The sequence below is a fragment of the Crotalus tigris genome, unplaced genomic scaffold (genome assembly GCF_016545835.1).
Source record: "Crotalus tigris isolate CLP2741 ecotype Arizona unplaced genomic scaffold, ASM1654583v1 scf7180000017731.4096049, whole genome shotgun sequence".
Classification (NCBI taxonomy): domain Eukaryota; kingdom Metazoa; phylum Chordata; class Lepidosauria; order Squamata; family Viperidae; genus Crotalus; species Crotalus tigris.
Window position 1 is genome coordinate 1,521,593 of NW_024096599.1, and position 22,958 is coordinate 1,544,550.

General features: G+C 36.0%; 1 protein-coding gene across 21 annotated transcripts in view; it reads left to right on the forward strand.

Annotated features, from left to right (window-relative positions):
* The window catches only part of PTPRM (protein tyrosine phosphatase receptor type M), a 482,202-nt gene that overhangs the window by 408,926 nt on the left and 50,318 nt on the right, over positions 1–22,958 (forward strand). For all 21 annotated transcript variants that reach the window (XM_039339174.1, XM_039339176.1, XM_039339175.1 and 18 more), the window contains one exon: positions 2,266–2,363. In XM_039339174.1, coding sequence (XP_039195108.1) covers positions 2,266–2,363 — 98 coding nt within the window. The remainder of the gene's footprint in view (positions 1–2,265; positions 2,364–22,958) is intronic.

A 22,958-nucleotide genomic window follows, 5' to 3' on the forward strand; every position in this document is an offset into this window, starting at 1 on the left:
ATTGCAAATAATTAATATACATGGCTAATTTTACATGTCTGTATTTTAGGACACTGGTGTGTGGAAAAAACAGAAATATCAGTAGTGGGTTCCTTTAGTATGTGTATAATATACAATAATAACTTATACATCCCTTAAATCAGCTTATGAGTAATTTCTGTGTATTCTCTCTGTGTGTAGAGATTTAATTGAAACTTCTATGCATTAAGCATATGTGAATTGAACCCACCAAAATAACAGGGCTATTGCCAGAGGTACTATTTCTCCCCAGCTCACTTCCCTCATTAAGATGAACGGCAAATAAAATTGTCAAGCCTGGCATTTAAGCAATTTTCTCTATAGTTATTAAAATAATAAACTGTCTCCAAAAATCTGTCACTTTCAGAAAGAGCAATTTGGGAATTGGACTAATTAGATCGACAGTGCAAACTCAAGAGAAATATTAAAACTGGAAATACAGTCAGTTGAAAATTTTCTTGTGTCAAAAACTTATTTCCTCATGTGAGCCTGATGATGTGGATAAATTAGTTAAAATCTTTGGAATCATACCCTTTCAAATAATTAAAAATCTTCCAGGGCTAAGCATACCATCTGGCCCTTAGAGATGGTTAATCAGGGACAGTAAGTTCCCACCACATTTAAGGAAGCTGTAGTTAAACATTTGCTTAAAATATAGAACTCTAAATTATGGATAAATATTACCCAGTATGTTGTGCATCTTTCCAGAGTAAGATACTGGAGGAAATTAGCTCTGAACCCCAGGGGATGCAAAGTGATATTGAATTTTTGGATCCATTCCGATCTGGCGTCTGATCTGATCTGGGGGCATAAACAGCCTAATGGGGTTTCATTATGGAATTAGAATAGAGAATGATTGGCGAAATCAACATTCTTGCTTCATCATTTCAGAGTGCTTCCATTCAGGCTAGTTTATTATAACATGCATTAAGTGGGCTGCCTTTAGAGACAGTTAGGAAGCTGCTGCAGGACAAAGCTATTCAATTATTGGCAGAGTTTAGGCAATTAGAAGATATAACAGCAATCTTACATCGGTTGCCAGAGCATTTCTAGGCCCAGTTTAGAATGCTTCTGAGCCCTAAATAATTTGTGATGATGCTATTTGTCTATCCATTTATACCTCTCTGAGGTGTGTAATTTCCATGGTGAGCCACAGGAGTGCCAGGCCATTCTATTAGGTTAGAATGCAGAAATGATAAGCCAGAGGAAGCTCCAGTCTTCTCCACACAATGCTTTATGAGACTCTCTGACTGTTTTTAATTAGATCTTTAGTGGCCAGGTGTTCTCATCTGCCTTTAAATAGGTGAAATCTGTTTATTTTACAAATTTTAGTTTATAAAATACTAGCATGTTCATTTATTATATTTCCATTGAAAGAAAGAGGGAAATTCCGTTAGGACGTTTTGCCTTGAAAGTTGGAGGAAATATTTTTTTTAAAATCCTCATAGCCTTGTTAATTAGAGAAAATAACCTCAGTAGTCAACCATTCATATTAAGAGGAAACAGTGCATAAAACCAAATGACAACAGAGGCTTATTAAACATATAGCATCCTAAATCAGTCAGTTGCATTTCTCTATGATCCTCAAAATTAGTGTAATTGAATTTGCTCTTGCTAAGCATACAGAAGTGCCAGCCCACAGGGCCTTCCAGAGTGACTTAACTAGAGCCATTCACATAGAGATGTCTAATCTACATGCAAAGTTTTATTCACACATGTGTGCATTGATTTTTAGGCAGAAGATACCCATGGAGAGAGCATATGCAGCAGGCTCTTTCCCCCATCCAAAGCACACCTCTTTAAAAGCCTTCACTAGGACCAAATGAGCCTTTAAAAATGTGATTGCCGAATCAATGAGATGACTTTTCAATGGGGAATTATAATGTTTAGAGAAGGGGTGATTAGCTGATTCTTCGAGCAACAGCTCTCAAAAATATCCCTCCATGTGCCAATTAAACTCCATTGGCACCAAAGAGGGCTTTTGAAGATTTGATTGCAATGCAGGAACGGAAAAAGCTCTTGTGTCTAATTTCTTGCTGATTAGTGAAAAAAGCTTTTTGCTATCTTGGAAAGACAGAGTTTGAAGAAAGAAGCTGGTGGTCTTCATGGAAAACAGGAGGTTTCCAATGCCCGCAAAAAAGCTACTTTATCAGTTTCATTTTAAAAAAATGTTTTGAATATTATGAAAGTACAATATTCCACTTTTCAAGTATTCTTGAAAATGATTTCTGGATTTATTTGTTGCAGGACCAATGCAAGAGACCATTTATGATTTCTGGAGAATGGTCTGGCATGAAAACACAGCAAGTATAGTCATGGTGACAAATCTTGTGGAAGTGGGAAGGGTAAGATTATTTTAGAAACTATATGTGTGTGTTATTTATATATACTATTTGCTAATCACAGTAAGCAACATGATCACTATAAAGAGGTTTATATAATCATGTAGTCTGTTTTTTAAAAAAATTCCCAGTGATTATATAATCAATTTACTTCAAAAGTGAAGAAATTCTATACCTCCAAATATTGTTGAATGATTATTCCCCAAATTCACTACCATTGGCCATGAAAGTGGAGCAAGTGAGAGTTGCTGTATAGTTCCATATCTGTGACTAACTTCTTGTCATGGAAAGCAAAAAAAGGAGAAAGATCACACACATTATTGAGGCAACAATTGTTGGGTTTCAGCTTGCAGGAACAAAAGAAAACAAGAATTTAATAGTGGGAATCCTTGCAGAGTTGCTTTTAGATTCCTACTATTTTCAGGAACAGAGGAGAAATAGATCCAATAACATACAATAATTGCCAGGGAGAGTTCTGCTGTTGGGAAATTCTAGAAATATTAGAAAAGAATATGTTTACTCTGGTGGAAATTGATGACATTAGGAATATATCTCCAATCTTTCATGGGATGTTGTGCTTCCTGGCTAGGTTTTTTTGTTACCTGTTGACCTGTCCTGATAATGGCATGGCACTTACTCCTTGCTATTTCTAGTCAGTTTCACCCTTCCTGTCTATTCTAAAGTAAGCAAGGAGCAAAGATTTCTTTTTAGCTGTAAAAGGGACTTCAGGAGTGGAAAGGAGATCTTTTCATTTATAAAAGGAGCTCCAGAGGTAGGGAGAAAATCCAATTTCAGACACTGATTATATGAGACTTAAGGTCACAAAGTGGAATTCTCAGCAGTGTGCAGAAATAAATCAAATAATAATTTTTCCTTATTATTTCAGCCATAACACTACATTCTTGTGATAAAATTACTCAGGATTTGACACTTGACATCATAAATGTGCTCAAACACAGTGGCACAGTTAAAGGAGCAGATAATTTTCAAGAAGATGGAATTCTCACAGAGGGGCAAAATATTTATGATTAATCAATTTGTGATTAATTAATCCCTTAATTCTTTCTTTTCCTAAAGAACGTTGAGTGGATTTGGCTGTTTATTATATGTCATTCTCTGAAACTTATTAGCTACATCAGTGATGAGATTCAAATATGTGAACAACTGGTTCTCTGTGTGGATGCTGCTTCCGGAAGTCCATTCTGGGCTTGGCCCACAAAAAATTAGCTACCGGGTCTGCCGAAGTGGTGTGAACTGGCTGAATCCAGTTTACTATACACTATATACACTATAATTGGAGGCATATATATTACATTGTAAAGAATTTGAGGTAGGCAGAATGAATTAATCCACATATTTTGTTTTGCCTATACTGGTGTTTTTTTAAGAAAAGTAATCTTTCTCAGCTCAAAATCCTAGTGAATCTTGATTTCATTAATAATTATTAATTACAATTATTAAATGATATACTGCCATTTTAGAGCATGTGGCTGATAATTCACCTTATGTTACATTATTAAATGAACTAAGTAAGATTTATGTCAGCTACTGCAGTTCCTAGGAAAAAAAAGATAAAATTTAATTGAGTTTTTAACAAACACTCATTACCAAAAGGGCAGAAATGCAAGTCAGGGTATTCAATGTTTGAAGGAAAGCCTATTTTCCAGTGACAGATTTTAGTCTCATATATTTGATGAGCTACAGAAAAATTCAGCTAAGCTTGTTCCAACATCTAGAAAAAGAAGAAAATTAACTTCAAATAAAGAAAATAAAGATTTGTTCCCCTATGGGTTCAAAAACATTAAGTGTAATTAACAAGGAATGAAAACCATCTTGATATTTCTGTCTATTAATTTTTTTTTTTTTTTAAATTTTTATTCATTAATACAATTAAAACAACAATGGACAAACATGACATTCCAGAGTGAATTTTTCTATCAGTTCCTATCATAGTACAAAAATTTTATAATTTTATAATTTTTTGTTCTTAACCTCTATATAAACCTCATCTTTTATACAATACAATTATATATACAATTATATGTACAGTTATGTATATCTTTTAGTTCTACCATTAGTTTGAAGTCCGAGCAGTTCTTAATTCATACCAGCGGTAAAATTTGCCCCAGATTTCGAAGTATTCGTGTTCCGTTTTGTCTTTCATAATCATTGTAAGCCTGTCCATCTCAGCACATATTAAAATTTTATGCAGGATCTCTTCTTCCGTTGGGGTTTCCTTGTTCCTCCAATTTTGAGCAAAAACCAGCCTGGAGGCCGTTAAAATGTGTAGCATTAAATAAAATACGCCTTTGTCATGTTTTTGCGTAGTTAAACCTAATAGAAAGAGTTCTGGTTTTGGTTCTACCGCTTGCTCTAATATTTCTTCCAACCAAATTTTAATCCTGTTCCAAAAATCACGAGCTCGCGTGCATTCCCACCACATATGATAGTAAGTTCCACTTTTCAAATTGCATTTCCAACATTTAGGGGAGACATTGGTATACATTTTAGACAATCTTGTGGGTGGGAGATGCCATCTATAAAACATTTTGTAAAGGTTCTCTTTGTAAGAGGTGGCCAAAGTAAGCTTCTTGTTTCTTGCCCATAGTTCTTGCCATATATGCAGATCAAAATTAAGACCAAAATCCTTACTCCAATTCAACATAGTCACTTTTACTTGTTCCTCATACGTTGCCTGATCTAGCAAATAATAGTATAGTTTTTTAATCATTTTATCCTCCGACCCCAAAATTATTTTATCCAATTCTATTGGTTCTAATTTAATACCTAACTCTTTTTTGTCTTTCCGATATCTTGCCTGCAGTTGCAGGTATGCCCACCATTCTAATTCTATCCCTTCATCGTGGATGGTTTTCCTGGATTTCAATTCCCCTCTTTCATCTAAAATATTTTTATATGTTATGATCTTGTCTAATTGAGTAAATTTTGGGTGTACATATATTTCTAACGGTGAGATCCAACTAGGTACTTGGGTATAATTTGGTTGCCAAATTTTTGTCCATACATCAATAAGAGCTTGCCTAATATAGTGACTTCGAAAATATTTATGTACTTTATATTTATGATCCCATAATATGGCATGCCATCCTATTTGTAGGTCATGGCCCTCCAGACACAATAGTCTCCTATTTTTTAGTAATATCCAATCTCTTACCCATACTAATGCTGCGGCCTGGTAATATTTCTCCAAGTCTGGAAGACCAAATCCCCCCCTTTCCTTTGAGTCCTGTAGTAATTTTAATTTAATCCTTGCTCTTTTTCCTTGCCAGATGAATTTACACATCATTTTGTTCAAATTTTGAAAAAATTTCTTGTCTAATTTTATAGGTATACATTGGAACAAAAATAAAATTTTTGGCAACACATTCATTTTAATCACCGCGATTCTGCCCGTAAGAGAGAGCTGTAGGTTAGTCCAAATATCAAAGTCTTTTTGAATCTGTTCTATTAACTTATCATAGTTATCCCTTTTAAGCGTAGCGCATTTGGCAGTCAGTTGTATCCCTAAATGTCTAATTTTATTTGTAATTTGAACACCAATTCTATCAACCAATTCACTTTTCTGTATTTTAGTCATATTTTTGACAAGCATTTTAGTTTTTTCTTTATTTATTTTTAAACCTGCTATTTCCCCGTATCTATTCAATGTTTCCATCAGCCTAATCCCTGATTGTAGTGGTTCTTCAATAATAAAAACTAAATCATCTGCAAAGGCTTGTATTTTAAATGTCTCTTTCTTGATTTCTAGACCTTGGATCTGTTCATCTTGCCGGATTGCTCTAGTTAATACCTCGAGAGATAATATAAATAACAATGGTGATAGTGGGCAGCCTTGCCTTGTGCCTTTTTGCATTTGGAAACTCTCAGTCAGTTCTCCATTGATTATTACTTTGGCCACCTGCTTAGAGTAAACTGATTTAAACATATTTAAGAAATTTTCCCCAAAGTCCATATACAATAATTGATTAAACATAAAATCCCATTTTACATTGTCGAATGCTTTTTGGGCATCAAGAAAAATTAAACACATTTGCTTTTCATTATGTACTTCATAATATTCCAATATGTCCAAAACAGTCCTAATATTGTTTCTTATATATCTTTTAGATAGAAAGCCGTTTTGATCAATATGTATAAAATCCACTAAGAACCTTTCCAATCTTTGTGCCATTATTGCCATGAAGATTTTGTAATCTGAATTCAAAAGAGAAATGGGTCTATAGTTCTTAATTTGTGTCAGGTTGGTGTTTTCTTTAGGAATCAACGTGAGGAAGGCTTCTTCCCATGAAGCTGGTATTTTAGCTTGGGTTAAAACCTCGTTAAATAAGTCCAACAGCATTGGGCTTAAAGATTCTTGTGCAATTTTATACATTTCTGCAGGTATACCATCTGGTCCAGGTGTTTTATTATTTTTCTGTTTCTTAATTGCAACCGAGAGCTCTAAATGTGTTATCTCTTTATTTAGGAGAGTTTTAAATTCTTCTGGCACCTTGGGTAAATCGACTAGTTGTAAATACTGTACTATGTCATGGTTATTTCTCTTTTCGTCGTCCTTATATAAATTCTTGTAAAACTCATATGCCACTAGCTTTTTTCCTTCGTTCTGGCACACCATATCACCTTTGGCGTTATAAAGGTTGGTAACTCTCTGCTTATTATTGTGTTTTTTGATTTTATAAGCCAACCATCTCCCTGGTTTATTAGCATTTTCAAAGAAATTTTGTTTAGTACGTTTTATCTGCTGTCCTAGATCTTCCTTCGTAATAATATCCATCTTATGTTTAATTAAATCAATCTGTTGTTTCAAATCACATCTTTGTGGTTCATTTTGCAGGTTATCCTCAACTTTACGTAGTTCTTCTTCCAGTTGTCTTTGGCGTTGTGTTTTGATTTTGTGTTGCCTAGCCATATAAGAAATTACAACGCCTCTCATGTAGGCTTTGGTTGTATCCCATAAATTTTGGCAGTTTGTATCCTCCTTTTTGTTTGACTTAAAAAACAGATCCAATTGTTCTTCTAATTTTGATTTGAATTCTTTATGATTTAAGATTGCCCTTTTTAGAGTCCATCTCCTCGTGTTTTTTTGCCCCTTCCATTTAATTCTAATCGGATTGTGATCAGCCCAGGTATTTGTATCAATCATAATCTCCTCTACTTCTAAATTTAAGTCAGCTGACATCCACACCATATCAATTCTGGACCAAGATTGATGACGTCCAGAATAAAAAGTAAACTGTTTTTTCCCAGGATTCCTTTCTCTCCAAATATCCTGTATATTAAACTCATCTACCATTTTAAAGAAAATATCAGATATTGTTCCTCTAATTCTTTTTCTATTCTTTCCACATTTATAATCTAGATTATTATCCACAATTGCATTATAGTCACCCATTATACAAATGCTATCATGTTCCAATTGGCTAATAATGTTGTAGAGTTTTTTATAGAAATGTTTTTGCCCCTCATTCGGGGCATAAATTCCAACCAAAAGAATTTTGGTTTTATTCAAAATTACTTCCACAATTAGAATTCTGCCATCTTCGTCCTTATAAATTTGCTTAGCCACAATTTCTTGTTTAATATATACTACCACACCTCCTTTCTTATATTGCGAAAGTGCTGCGAACATATTCCCCAATTTGGGACAATTTAATAAGTATTGATGTTGTTTTTTAATGTGGACTTCTTGTAACATTATTATATCTAAATTCATCTTATTGAGCCTATTGAAAAACTTCTTCCTTTTTGTTGGAGAGTTGAGGCCATTAACGTTGATAGATATAGATTCAACACATTTCTTCCCCTCCTTATCTATGTTTAGATCTAGTTACTATTGCTGGTCTAGACTCTTGAGTTTGTAAATCCTTCCCTCTTTCCACTGTTGATCTTATCGGTCTAGCCTCTTTAATTTCCTTAAACCTACTCTCCTCCTGCTTTTCTTCATTTTTCCCTTCATCAGTGTCCTCTCGAAGCTCAACTCTTTTACCTCTAGCTTCAATGGCTTGCACCAGTGTCTCTCCTTCCTCTCTTGCTTCTCTTTCAACTAAATCTTCCTTACTACCAAAGTTTTCCCTGTAGAATTCCTCTGCTTTTTCTATTGAGTCTAGGCGAAACTTTTTCTCCTGCCATGTTACCAGAATTCCTTCCGGAGTTAGCCATCTAAAATTGATATTTTTCCTTATCAGTTTGGAAGTTATGTATTGGTAAGGCCTTCGCAGGTCTCTCACTCTTTTGGGCACTTGTTTAAGTACAATCAGCTGTTTACCTCGATATTCCAGTGTATCATCTCTGAATCTGAAAAGAATTTCATCCCTAACTGATTTCTTAATAAACCTAATGTGCACTTCTCTGGGAAGATTGTGTCGTCTTGCGTAATTTGTGTGTATTCTATAGGTTTCATCTATCTCATTGGCCATCTCCTCTCTTGTAGACCCCAACGCTCCTGCTAGAATATCTGACATTATTACTGGGAGATCTTCACCTTTCATCTCTCCTACATTTTGAAACCGTAGATAATGTGCAGCCTTCTCAAGTTCCAAAGAAATAACTGTGGTTTCTAATTCTTTATTGGCTTGAACTAGCCTTTCATTCATTTCATCCACTCTCTGCTCTTCTTTATCAATCCTTTCCTCCATTTCTACTAGTTTTTGTTCATTTTTCATAAGTTGGTGGTGGAAGGATTCAAATTTCCCATCCATAGATTTAATTTTATCTTTAAGTTCACCTGTATCATTCCTTATTTCACCTATTTCTTTTTTCAGATCTTCATGGTTTTTACACATTAACTCTTGCATTGATTGCAGCATTTGTTGCAAGTCTTTAAGTGGGTTTGCCCTATCTTTTTGAGCCATTTCTTCTAGTGATCTTTGCCTAACAGAACCTGGTTCCAGCAATGTAGTTTGAAGTGTCTGCTTTCTCCCTATTCCAGCCCTTGTAAGATTTGGAGTGCTAGACATTTTTTTCAATTTTCCAAACCAACCTCCCCACTTATTTACAATTGTTAAAATGTTTTCCAGAGTATCAAAGTTGTTACTAAGAATCAAGAAGTTCTTAACATTACAAGGAAAGGGCAAATTTGCTACACAGTCTCTTTCCCTAGTAGTTTTTCCCTTCCCACTCTTACAGCAATTCTCGATTTAACCAGCAGGTGTCACTCTAATATTGTCTCTGGTATTAAACTTGTCTATTCATTCCAAAATGTCTACCTCCGTTTTTTTCCTTCCAGACGATCTCTCTTGTGCCTTAGAGTAGCTAGCCTTCCAGGGCTAAATTTCAGTCTCTGGAGTAAGGGAAGAAGGAGGACGCCCCCTTTCTCTTCTCTACAAATCCAGCCAACGTAGCAAGTAAGCAGGCAAGCCTTTTTAGCCAAACCTTCCTTTTCGCCGCTTTTCCAGGAGCGAGGGAAATCCCTCCTCCCCTCTTGTAGGCTACTAAAGTCGGTAAGTTTCAAGTGAAATCCTCCAGTACGATCTCACACCGGATCCCTTCTAGCCAGAATCTCTGCTCAGATGAATTTGACTGGAACTGTCATGTCACCGTCCAGCTTTTCCACCGCTAAGCTTCGGCCAGCTGACTGCTGTCATTTCTTCACTGCCGCCATTGTCGGCCGTTTCCCCTTCTCCGCTTGACTTGTCAAAGCTTCTCCTGGGTTCGTGGCTCCTGGCTGCCGCCTGAATCCACTCCCCAGGGCGCCTTGTTGTTCCCAGTCCCCCTCCAGGGAACTAGGGATCACAAAGGATCTGTCAAACAGTCGGGAACGGGGTTAGATGCTTCAGAGAATCATCCAACACACCCGTTCTTCCTGGCAGCTGGCCCCGCCCCCCGATATTTCTGTCTATTAATTAATGTGTATTATATAATTGCTATATATGATGACCAAGTTGCTTAGCATTTCTTTGTGAAGTTATGTTTAGCTTCCTTAGCTATTGAAATAATAAGAAATAATAAGTAATTCAGGCATGTTAGAAGTATGTTAGTTTATGTTTATCTTATTTTCAAAAGATAATGAAAAAACACTTATTTTAAATGATTAATTAGGCTTGGGTCACTAAAACACTTGTGATACATGTTGTTAATATTTTGGAATCAGAATAGTTTATAATTTCCTCTGAAGAATAGATGCATGGACTTTAGAGTAATCAATTAATTGCTCAATAATATAAGTATTTCCTGCTTCCTTTGTTCTAAATTCAAGTTACATTCTGTGTTTAGAAGTGGATATTTCTCATGGTTTATTGTGAGTTTAAATCCTGTTGTTTAGACATCTAACAGCCTGAATCACTCACAAATCAAGTTATAAAAACTTATTTTAGGCAAAGCAGTACAATTTGTAAGTATAATTAAGGACTGTTATCAAAGCATAAAGACGCAGCCACAGAGTGGCAATAATAGTCTAATTCCCAGTAAATCAATACATTAATTTTCCCTTTTAATTCAGAAAATTAAAACAAATTTATTGCTGTGAAACGGTCCATATTTACTGCATGTTTGGTAGCAACATTCCAAAAATGAAACATATTTAATTGTTAGTCATTCCTTTATTACATTGTAATATAGACAGAATCTGCAAAGACTTCCTGCAATCAACAGCAATAAAACATCCACCATCACTATAATATTTAAATGCCCAGAGTAAGAAACTCTTAAGACAGGGGTGTCGAACTCAGTTTCATTGAGGGCCACATCAGCATTGTGGTTGCTCTTGGGGGGCTGGGTGGGTGTGGCCAGGGTGGGTGCCGCCTACTGGGTGTGCGTGGATGGAGTGGGTATGGCCTACTGGGTTGGTGTGGCCAGCTCTACATCGTTCGCATCAAGGGTGCCTGTGGGGGCCTGGGCAAGAGTGGGACAGATCTGAGGGTCTCTGGCAGAAGGGGGTGGGACCAGGGCAAGCACCAAGGCATGGTGCATTTCTTCATTCCTTACAAAGGGTGACACCTCCGCAGCATGCACCCAGGGGACAGGGCTGATGCAGCAGGGACTGGTTCCTAGCTGTTTCCAGACGGCCTTGTGGAACTAAGACTGAATGCGTTTCAGCATAGATGGCCACCACAAAATTGTACATTGGCTCCCAGCCAGCCTGGGCCAGGGCCAAGGCGGAGGGGGCCGTTCCCTCACTGTTTACAGGATGGCTTTGTGGGCCACATGAAAATACTTTGTGGGCCACATCCGGCCCCCGGGCCTTGTGTTTGACATGTCTGTTCTAAGACATAGCATTTAAAACAAGATAGTGTCATTCCAAACTGTCTCAGAGCAGTCTCCAGAAGAGCATCATTTGAACCAACTTCCAGAAAACTATTTTTTAAAAAGTTGTTAAAAATTACAGAAATTACAGAAGAAAAGTTAGCCTAATTTCTGGAGGGGGTCCATAAAAAGAGTGCCAAAGTTTGAAAAGCAAAATTTTAGGCCTCTATCACATTAACTTAATGGGTCTAGTGGTTAAGACACCAGGCTAGAAATGACGAGTTCTAGTCCCACCCTTAGGCATGAAAGCTGGCTGGGTAACTCTGGGCTAGTCATTCTCTCACAGTTCAAATCCAGTGGGGGTTTTGCTGTGGGGAAAGGAAGAGGAGAAAGGAGATTTAGGTATGCTTACTACCTTGAGTTATTATAAAAATAATAAAGGCAGGATAAAAAAATCTTCAAAATTAAAAGAACTACAAGTAGCTTCTTAGACAAGTTAACATGGGCTGAAGAAGGCAGTTGTCCAAATATCGTGGCACCAAGCCATATTGAATAAAAAGTATAAGTAAAGAAATCAGTTTAGCCGAACACAATATGTCACAGAAAACCGTCTGGAATTTGTATTTTTACCAAAATAATCTGTTTTCATTTCATTATATTGCCTACTTAGGGTTCATCATTCCACAATGAAATAACACTAATTTATTTTCAAATAATATTTTAAACAACTATAAAAGAATTTATTGGTTCAACACCTGTATTTTACCCTTTCAAAATCAACATTGTCCTACATTTATTTTGTCATTCTAGTGCTATAGCATCAATTGTTTCTTTTTTTTTTAATTGAAGATTTTTAAAATTTTACAATAAAAACCCCTTCCCCAATCCCTCCCAACCCACCCCAAAATCCTTCCCCGTTCTTCCCAGAGCTGAATACAGGCTTAACTAGATCTTAAAAGAAAAAAAGTTTTAAACCCAAATAAACCTTAAGCAAATATAATTACACTCAATAAACAAATTGTAAAGTACTTTAACTCCATTATATATAAAAAACAAAAAGAGGGGGAAAAAAAGAGAAAATAAAAAAAATAAAAAAATAAAAAAATAAAAAATTAAAGAATAATAACAATTACACTTCTAAATAATATCTTAGACTTATATAAATTATTCAAAAGCTAGATAATATTTTCTTATATCATACTTATATTGTATAAAATTTATCCATCTTTTCCACACCAAAAGATACTTCTCTTGCGATTGATCTTTCAAGAAAGCCGAAATTTTTGCCATTTCCACTAAGAAACTTTAAAAAACCATTCTTGCAAAGTAGGCAAAGATTCCTTCTTCCAATATTGCCCTATTAACAACCTAGCCGCAGTAATTAAATTTAACATTAAAATAATCTCTTTATCATCACAATCAGAAACAATATCCAACAAAAACAATTGTGGAGTAAATTTTATCCTTCTTTTAAAAATTCTTTGAATATTCCACCATATCTTAATCCAAAAAGCTTTAATACTTTTACATGACCACCAGATATGATAATAAGTAGCATCCGAGCAACCACATCTCCAACATTTAGGCTGCAGGTTTGGATACATACGAGACATTTTTTGTGGATCAAGGTGCCATCTATAAAACATTTTATAAAAGTTTTCCCGTAAGTTTTGGGCTTGCGTGAATTTAACATTCCTCACCCAAATAATCTCCCATGTATCTAATAAAATCGGTTCATCAAAATTTTGTGCCCACTTAACCATACAGTCTTTAACTAGCTCTGCTTCTGAATCCAATTCCACCAAGACACCATAAATTCTTTTAATATGGGTTCAACTTCGATCTCTAATTTGTTTTAACAAATTCTCATCCTCTCTAAGCAAGCCCACCTTATAATCTATCTTCCACCTTTCTAATAATTGTCTATACTGAAACCATGAATAAATAATATTTTCTTGTGCTAATTCATCCATAGATTTTAATTGCCAATTTTTACCATCCCACTTAAGTAATTGTGTATAAGAAATAATATCCATCTTAACTCCTATCCTTATTCCTTCTATTGCATGCCATGAAATAGCCCATAATGGAATTCTTGAATCACTTCTATAGTATTTCTTCCAAACCTGAAGTAAAGAAATTCTTAAGATATGAGATCTAAAAACCCTATCAACCTTTTTATTATAAATTAAATAGGCATGCCATCCAAAAAGTAAATCCCAATCCTCCAAAAGGAGTATATCTACATTTGTTAGATTAACCCAATCACTAATTGATGTTAAGATCACAGCATCGTAATACAATTTCAAATTCGGTACCTTAAGTCCACTTCTCTCTCGTATATCTTGTAAAATTTTAAGTTTTACTCTTGGTTTTTTCCCTGCCCAGATAAATTTATTGATACCTTTCTGCCACTCATCTAAATTTGCTTCTTTCTTTAAAATAGGTATCATTTGAAATAAAAAGAGAAATTTTGGCAGAACATTCATTTTAATCGCTGCTATTCTCCCCAAAAGAGACAATTGCAGCTTTTTCCAATTGTCCAAATCCTTTTGTATTCTAACCCACAGCGTTTCATAATTATTTTTATACAGTTTTGAATTGGAAGCAGATAGAATAACACCCAAATATTTTACCTTATTAACAACCTCAAAGCCTGTCAATCTAACCAAAGTCTCCTTATCCAAGTTGGTCATGTTCTTAGGCAATATTTTAGTCTTATTATTATTAATTTTAAAACCTGAAACTTGTCCGTATTGATTTATCAATTGTAACAACTCCATTACAGAATAAGTTGGTTGAGATAATGTAACAACTAGATCATCTGCAAAAGCCCTTAATTTATATTCTTTTTTATTAATTTCTATTCCTTTTAATTTCAATGATTCCCGAATTTTAATCAATAAAATTTCCAAGGTTAACACAAACAGCAGTGGAGACAATGGACAACCCTGTCTAGTCCCCTTTTCAATTGGGAATACCTCTGATAAACCTCCATTAACTATAAGTTGTGCCGTTTGTTTTTGATAAATAGCTCGAAGGGCCTGTAAAAATTTATCTCCAAAATTCATTTCCTCAACCAGTCTTAGCATAAATTGCCAATTTAATTGATCAAAAGCTTTTTCAGCATCTAAAAATATCAATCCTGCAGAAATTTGATTGTTCTTATCCAAATATTCTATTAAATTAATAATTTGTCTGACATTATTTTTCATATACCTTCCAGTTATAAAACCAGTTTGGTCCATATGTATTAATTGGTTCAACACAACCATAAATCTATTAGCTAAAATTTTCGAAAAAATCTTACAATCTACATTCAAGAGAGATATAGGTCTATAATTCTTTGGTAACGTAAGATCTTGGTCTTCTTTTGGAATCAAAGATATAAAAGCTCTGCCCCAAGACAAGGGAGTCTCTAAACCTTGTAATATATTATTAAAAAGTTCCCTTAGAGGTTCTATCAGCTCATCTATCAAAGTCTTGTAATAAATTGATGTCAGTCCATCAGTACCAGGTGCCTTACCTAACTTTAATTCTTTAATTGCTGTCACAATTTCCTCCATGGTAATTAATCTATTGATTTCTTGTTTCTGATCTTCTGTTAATTTAGAAAAATGAGCATCTTGTAAATATTTATCTATATCTAAAGCCTGTACTTTCCTACCCATATATAATTTTTTATAATAATCTAAAAAAGATTTCTTAATCAAATCCTTCTGAAATACCAATTTACCTTTATAATTTATTTTGTCTATAATTCTCAACTTCTGTTTCTTTCGCAATTGATAAGCCAGCCATCTCCCTGGCTTATTAGCATTACAAAAGGTGTTATGTTTCATGTACAATAAGTTAGTTGCAGTCTGGTCTGCCATTAACATATTAAATTGCGATTTAAGCAGTTTTATAGATTCCTTAATCTTCTCATCTGTAGGATTCAAGATTAAAACTTTTTCTTTTAATTTAATCTTGTCTTCCAACTCCTTACGTTTCTGCACCTGTTTCTGTCTATGAATCTTATTCATTTGCATCAAAACCCCATGCATATAAGCTTTACCTGCATCCCATACCATTGACATTGAAGTACCCTTATGCATATTTAAAACAAAATATTCCTTTAAATGCTCTTTAAGTTTCTGAACATTCATTTCTTGCCTAAACAAATTTTCATTCAACCTCCAAGATCTTCTCTCCTCTTTTTCAGTAACCAATTCCATCCATACTGGACTGTGATCTGTCAATGTCCTTGGGAATATCTTTACATTCTTTACTCTAAAGTATAAATCCGTTGTAATAAAAAAAAGTCAATTCTTGAAAAAGATTGATGTCTATCCGAAAAAAGGTAAAGTCTCTCTCTTCCAGATTGTGTTCTCGCCAATAGTCTCGCAACTCCCAGTCCTCTTTCAAATCAAAAAAAGCCTTAGGTAATTTAGCCTGTTTAAAAGAAGTAGAAAGTCCTTTTTTGTCTCTACATGTGTCTAAAACTCCATTCCAATCTCCCATCAATATAACTGATCTGTAATCCAATAAAATCAATTTTTGATGCAACAACCTATAAAATTGTTCTTGTTGTTGATTTGGTGCATACAAACCTACTATAAGTATTTTCTTACCATACAGTCCCACTTCAATCATAACATATCTCCCTTGAGGATCAGAATCTACTAAACAAACTGATAAATTTTGCTTAACATAAATAACTACACCCCCTTTCTTCTCAAGAGCAGAAGATACAAAATGAGATCCTAATCGAGCATTAACTAAATATTTTTGATCCTTAGAGATAATATGCATTTCCTGCAAACAAATAACGTCATTGTTATGCTGCTTCAAATAGTGAAATATTTTCTTTCTCTTTTGAGGGGAATTAAGGCCATTAGCATTCCATGTCAGGAACTTTACCATCTCCCTCATCCAAAAGCCTGGAGAAGACTGCTTGAAGATCTGCCATTGAAGATTGTACCGAACATCTCTTAGGTCTTGCTCCTCCCACAGGCTCAGAAGCAGATTCTTGTAAAACTTCTTTGACATCTTTCTTCTGTTGTTCCTTTTCCTTACGTCTATGTGCTGCCCGAGTCATTCTTTGCTCTTTCATCTCAACTTGTTGAAACCACTCAGCCTGTGATTTTCCAGCTATCATCAACACAGCTTCTTCAGACTGCTGCTCAACCTCCTTCCCGTCCAAGACTTTAAACATTATAGGTGGTGATGAGCGTGCTCCCAGGACCGAAGTATAAAACTCCTTTGCTTTAAAAACAGTATTAAGTCTATAACGTGTCCCCGCAAAGCTCACCACTATTCCAATTGGAATATCCCATCTGAATGGCATTTGCCTTTTTTTAAGTTCGTCTGCCAGAAAAGCAAACCCTTTTCTTCTTCTTAAAATTTTAGATGGGATCTCCTTTAGAATTATAACATCTTGTGCAGCAATCTGAAACCTCTTGTTATAAAAAGCTTGTATAATTTCATTGCGCAGAGATCTTTTCCCAAAGTAAATTACCACATCTCTTGGCAGGTTTCTTTGCTTTGCAACCCAGGAGTTAACTCTAAATATTTTTTCAATCTCTCTAGATATTTCCTCTTTTTCTCTGTCCAAAATCACAGCAAAATCATTCACTACCATCTCTCCCAGGTCTTGTTGCATATCCTTTCTCAAGCCCCTGATTCTTAAAGCAAACTCCATCTCTCTATATTGGGACATAACAATTTCATCTTGTGAAATTTCCACCTTTTTTTCCATTCCTTCAAACTTTTCCTCCAAAACCTCCACCTTGTCTGCAACTTCTTCAACTCGAGAATCCAGTTTTTCAACCACAGAAGCAAGTCCTTTTAAAGCCAAAACTATGTCTTGCCTCAAAATGCTATTATTCTCCACTAAAAGCTCTTTCATTTCACCTCTAATTTGAGATATAGCATTTCCCATTATATCTTGCATATCTTTTACCGTTATTGGTTGCAGAGGAGGAGAAGATGGTGGTATAAGTTTAGGTTGTTGTGCTGGTAGTATCGCAGGAGAAGAAGCCACCTTCGGTACTGTAGAAGTTGCTTGACGCTTTGAGGCCATTTTCAAAAATTTATTTCTCCTTTCCTCCTCCTTAAGAAAAAAAATACAAAAGATACAAAAAAAATCCCTTAAAAAAGTAAAAAAAAAAGGTTAAACAAAGAGGGAAAATAATCCTCTTAAAACCCAAAACCACTTTCAAAAAATCATTATAAGTAATCAAATCCATTCCGTTCCATTCCGGTCACTTAAAAAAAAAAAAAACCCTGCCGATCGCCATTTTACTTTCCCTTTCAGCAAAAGAAAAAAAAAGGAATAAAAATAAATCTTTAAACTAAAAGTCCAAATAAAATCAAGAAAAATAAAATCCTTTATTCAGCTCTGTCCGCTTTTAAAATAACTCACCAGATCTCTATAATCGCGGAGCTGGGAGCGGCGTCTTGCTTTGTCCCTGGAGACAAAGACAGCTGAGAAGCGGAGACAATCTGAACTCCGTGGGAGCACTCTTTTCACCCTCCAAAAAAAATTCCTTGGGGGGTTTCAGAGGCTCTACCACTATTCAGATGATACTCCCCTCCCTCCCTTTGCCCGGGAAGGAGGTTTTGAACCGCAGAACAGCTGATGCCTGCTGTTCTTAGCGGTTCTAACACTTTCTCAGGAGGACGGCTACAAAGTAGCCGCCATCGCCAGCGCAAATCCACCTCAAGTCAGCATCAATTGTTTCTATCTTTAAGAGTATTACTGCAAACATCAAGATATCTTCAACTGATATTGTAGCATCAACCTTACAAAATATCTTAATTCCCTTGAAAAATGAACACAAGGATTAACCTAGTTTTCCCCAACTTAATGCCCTGGAGATATGTTAGGACTATAGTTCCCAAGGTTTTCTAGCCAGTTAGGGTGAAATCCTAGGAATATTTGTTTCAATAGATATGATGAACACCAGACTCAGAGGTATTCATTGTGTGGTATGAAACGTGAAGCTTGCTGCAGAATTTTCTCCTGTGTAATCAACACTCCAACATATTAGAATTAATTGAAAATAACACTTTTTATTAAGCAAGGTCATGTATCTATTTAGAAATACTATGTATGATTTTTTTTCAAATCATTCAAAAACAAGTATGAATCAGAATTACAGCAAGAGAAGATACCTTCCAATGTGGAATCCCAATTCAGATTACTCTTGCTTTTGAAGAACAAAAAAGAACAGAAGCTATTACATGATATGAATTAAATATTATTTTGTCACTTAATCCCATTTTTCTCTTTTGGAAATGTCAAGATTTTGAAAATAGAATCTATTTATTCTAGATTAGATCTGTCATATTTTGTTTTTATTCAAAGATTCATGCAGCTGCACATCTCAGCATACTGTGTAATTCTAGAATGCTAACAAGGGTTCATAGTGTAGTGTAGTGTAGTGTAGTGTAGTACAGTACAGTACTATTCTTGTTTAACTAGGGTGAAGCAATACCAATAGTACTTAGACTTATATGCTGCTTCACAGTGCTTTACAGAGTCAGCATATTGCCCCCAACAATCTGGGTCTTCATTTCACCAACCTTGGAAGGATGGAAGGCTGAGTCAACCTTGAGCCAGTGAGAATTGAACTGCGAAACTGCTAGCAGCCGGCAGTCAGCAGAAGTAGCCTGCAGTACTGATTCTAACCACTGCACTGCCATGGCTCATGACTAACATGTCCAAAACCTATAATTCACATGTTATAACTCTTGCAAATGTTATCTATAACACAGAAAAGAGTAGGTTAGAACCTCCTTCTCAGCTGATAGTCAAGGAGTCCAGTTTGGAACAGTGTGCCTATAAATAGCAAAAGTACAATTTAAAAAAAAACCCTCTCTATGCAATTAGAGAGCCAATTTGGTCTAATGATTAAGGCAGGGGTGTCAAACTCAATTTCACTGAGGGCCGCATCAGAATTGCGGTTGCCCTTGGGGGGCCAGGTGGGTGTGGCTGGGTGGGTGTGGCCTACTGGGTAGGCATGGATGGAGTGGGTGTGGCCTACTGGGTGGGCATGGCCAGTTCTACATTGTTCACGTCAAGGATGCCAGTGGGGGCCTGGGCAGGAGTGGGACAGATCTGAGGGTCTCTGGCAGAAGGGGGTGGGACTGGGGCAAATGCCAAGGCATGGTCCACCGGAGCAAGTGCCAAGATGGCCACCACAAAATTGTACATTGGCTCCCAGCCAGCCTGGGCCAGGGTCAAGGCAGTGGGGGCCGTTCCCTCACTGTTTCCAGGATGGCTTCGCAGGCCACATGAAACCACTTTGTGGGCCGCATCCGGCCCCCGGGCCTTGTGTTTGACATGTCTGGATTAAGGCATCAGTAGATTGTGAGTTCTACTCCTGCCTTAACCAGCCAGCTGGGTGATCTTTGGCCAGTCATTTTCTCACCTCACAGGGTTGTTGTTGTGCAGAAAATAGGGTTACATAGTTATAAGGGAAATGGGAAGTGGAAGTTGTGTTGCATATGTTCACTGTCTTGAGTTATTTTTAAAAATTAGAAAGGCACTATATACAAATAAGTAAAAACAATAAATATAATTGCTACTGAATTACATTTTGAAAACCCAATTTTGTTACATTTTATATACAAGTGTACAAAGTATTCATCCAGGTTTATGTTCAAGTAATTACAAATGTGAATGCATCCTATTAAAATGAAATATTTTCATAAATCAGAAAAAACAAAAGTTTGGTAAAAGCTCATTATTTATTTATTTATTCTATGGAAGTACGTAGCCCTCAAAAAGGTCATATTATCTGTAAGTTTTGGAATGGACTCTCTTGGTTTTTGCTTTATTTACAGTTTTAGTTGTCCTAATTATATTTTAGTAGTATTATTTTTAATTGTTTTGATTGTTTGGTTTTTGCTACTTTAATTGTGTGCTGCCCAGAGTGTTTGAGACAGGCAACTGTATAAATTTAATAAATAAATAAATTCAATTTTTATGACTACCACTAAACATGATTCTGGGCAATAAATGACAAGAGATAAAGAGTAATAAGTCAATTACCTCTGCTAACCCTTAATGAATTTTTCCTGACATCAGGACTCAAAAGATGAGGTTTAAGGATTTTTTTTTATAGATAAGAGTTTGGATATGGACAAAAGGTTATTGTTGTATTTTTTTAAAAGGAGATAAGTAAGTTATTAAAATAGTTTATACTTGTGATGAAGAGGGAAGTCACTTCTTTATATATTTCTTCTTTTTCTTTACTATCTTTTTTTCTTTTTTAATTTTATTTTTTGCACTTTCTATTGTTTTCTTTGCTTTTCTTTGCATTGCAGTTGTAATTTTTAGTAAATTTACTATAAAAAAGGAAAGTGATCTCCATGTATTTATTTCCCAGGTTTTTCTGTTAAGCAACTGCCATGAACAGTTGAATTAATGCACAACCCGTGTTTTTCCTTCTACCACTGCCTTGGTACATAAGGCTGTGCTATTTCTCAGCATCTCAACCTAGTAGTTTTAATGGATTTACGTAGCAATTCCACATTTTGAGAATAGGCCAGGCTCCTGCAAAGCCAGACTCATTGCTCTTCTTGATTTTGAAGGGTTCTTCTCTTTTTTTCCCCCCATTACTGCTCCTCATAACGCTTCCTGCCACTGTTGTTATTTGACTTTTAGATGACTTAGGAGATCACCTATCCTAGTTGGATCCAAAAACAAAAGAGGAAAGGAACAAAATCATATTATTTTTTTCAAGAAAAAAATAATACCTATTTAACATATTTTCCACATAACTTTTTTTTTGGATAATCATTCATGAATTATTTATTTAGGGGTGGATGCATGTTTGTTTACCCAGCCTGGATAGTCATTAACTCAGCTACAGCTTTTGCCCTGGAGCTCTCTGCATCAGTGTGGTTTTTAATTGCAGGCAGAAGAGCCACCAAGAGGTTTTCCCTTATGCAGGCACCTGCTAGAGATGATTCAGCAATGTCCTTCGCCTCTAGCAGAGACCAGATACATCTGCCAATACCTGTCATTATCTGAGCCAGACTTGTCAAAAACCCAGCATCCTTTAAGCTCTCCTGGGTGCCAGCAAGGTACCCTTGTCGGTTTTCCTGGCTCTTGTAGGGCGGCCCCCACCTGGTATTTCAATTGCAGCAAAGTGTGTTTTGATTGTTTTACTCCTTTAATGAACTTACCTAAGGGACATTTAGCTCTTTATCTGGTAGCATGTTTTTGAGTTGCTCACATTTATCCTGCTGATGCAGAGAGACGAAAAAAGAAAGCAAGTGAACCAAGCCCCTCCCCTCCTCTGCCACCCTCCTTTCTTGCAGTCCTCTGCTATTATACGGAGCCATCTGCTTCAGGTCCTGTGACAAAAGTCAGCCAAGGACCCTAGGAATATTTTGCTCTAGTAATTTACACTAATGATTTCTAAACCTATTTAGCCAGTTTTATAATGGCCTCATTAGAATGTGACTGAGTTCTAACAATGCAAACAGTGCATTGTAATTTAAGGTAGCTGTCTATTGCTGTGAAAAATCATTTAAAGATGATATATGTTAGAGTTGACTTACAGAAACCTCATGCTGTTCTGACACAAGTGGATCTTAAAAGGAAGATTAATGAGCGGGTCTCCAAAGGAAAAGCTATCTGAAGCAGGGGTCTATACAGTGAATCACTACCCAATCAAATGAAAGAACTTTAACAAGATATAGCAAAGAAACTCTATTACACTAGAAGATTCCAGCCTGACATCCAGAGGATTTTAGTTTGGCCTGATTTATTGGTCTGAGCACCTCAAACCTGAGCTCTGCCTAGTGATAGATTGCGCCACATCTCATTCATCCTTAATTCAGTAGGAGTAGCATCTAAACTTGGCACTGGTCTCAGTATGGATAAGCAATGTTGTCCTGTTAGTTGCCCACTTGCCTCTACAGGAATGATTTCAGAAACATTATTAATTGATTGGGCAAGCATAAATTAATTTGGCCTAACTGCATATTATTAGTTGAAGGCAAAAAGAAATTAATTCTACATGGAGCCATCATAATTATTTACACACATGCACCTACAGACATCTGTGCAGTGAAATATATGCTCAGATTTATTTTTTATTTGTTTTGTACTGATTAAGGCAGAGTTCCCCAATCTTTCCAGCTTTGCAGACCAGCAGGAGGAGGGGATGGTTCTGCCTGAGCAGCCAGCAAGCATGCGTGCACCTACACAGCTCCATTTGCATGAGCAGCGTGCACGTGCATCCACCACTCATACAAATGGAGCATGTGTGCACGTGCTCGCCCATGGCTCACCCGCCATTTACATGGCCTGATTGCAAACAACTCATTAGTGGGCCATGGCCCAGAGGTTGGACACCCCTGGGTTAAGGTATCAGTCTAGAACTGAGGAAATGCAGG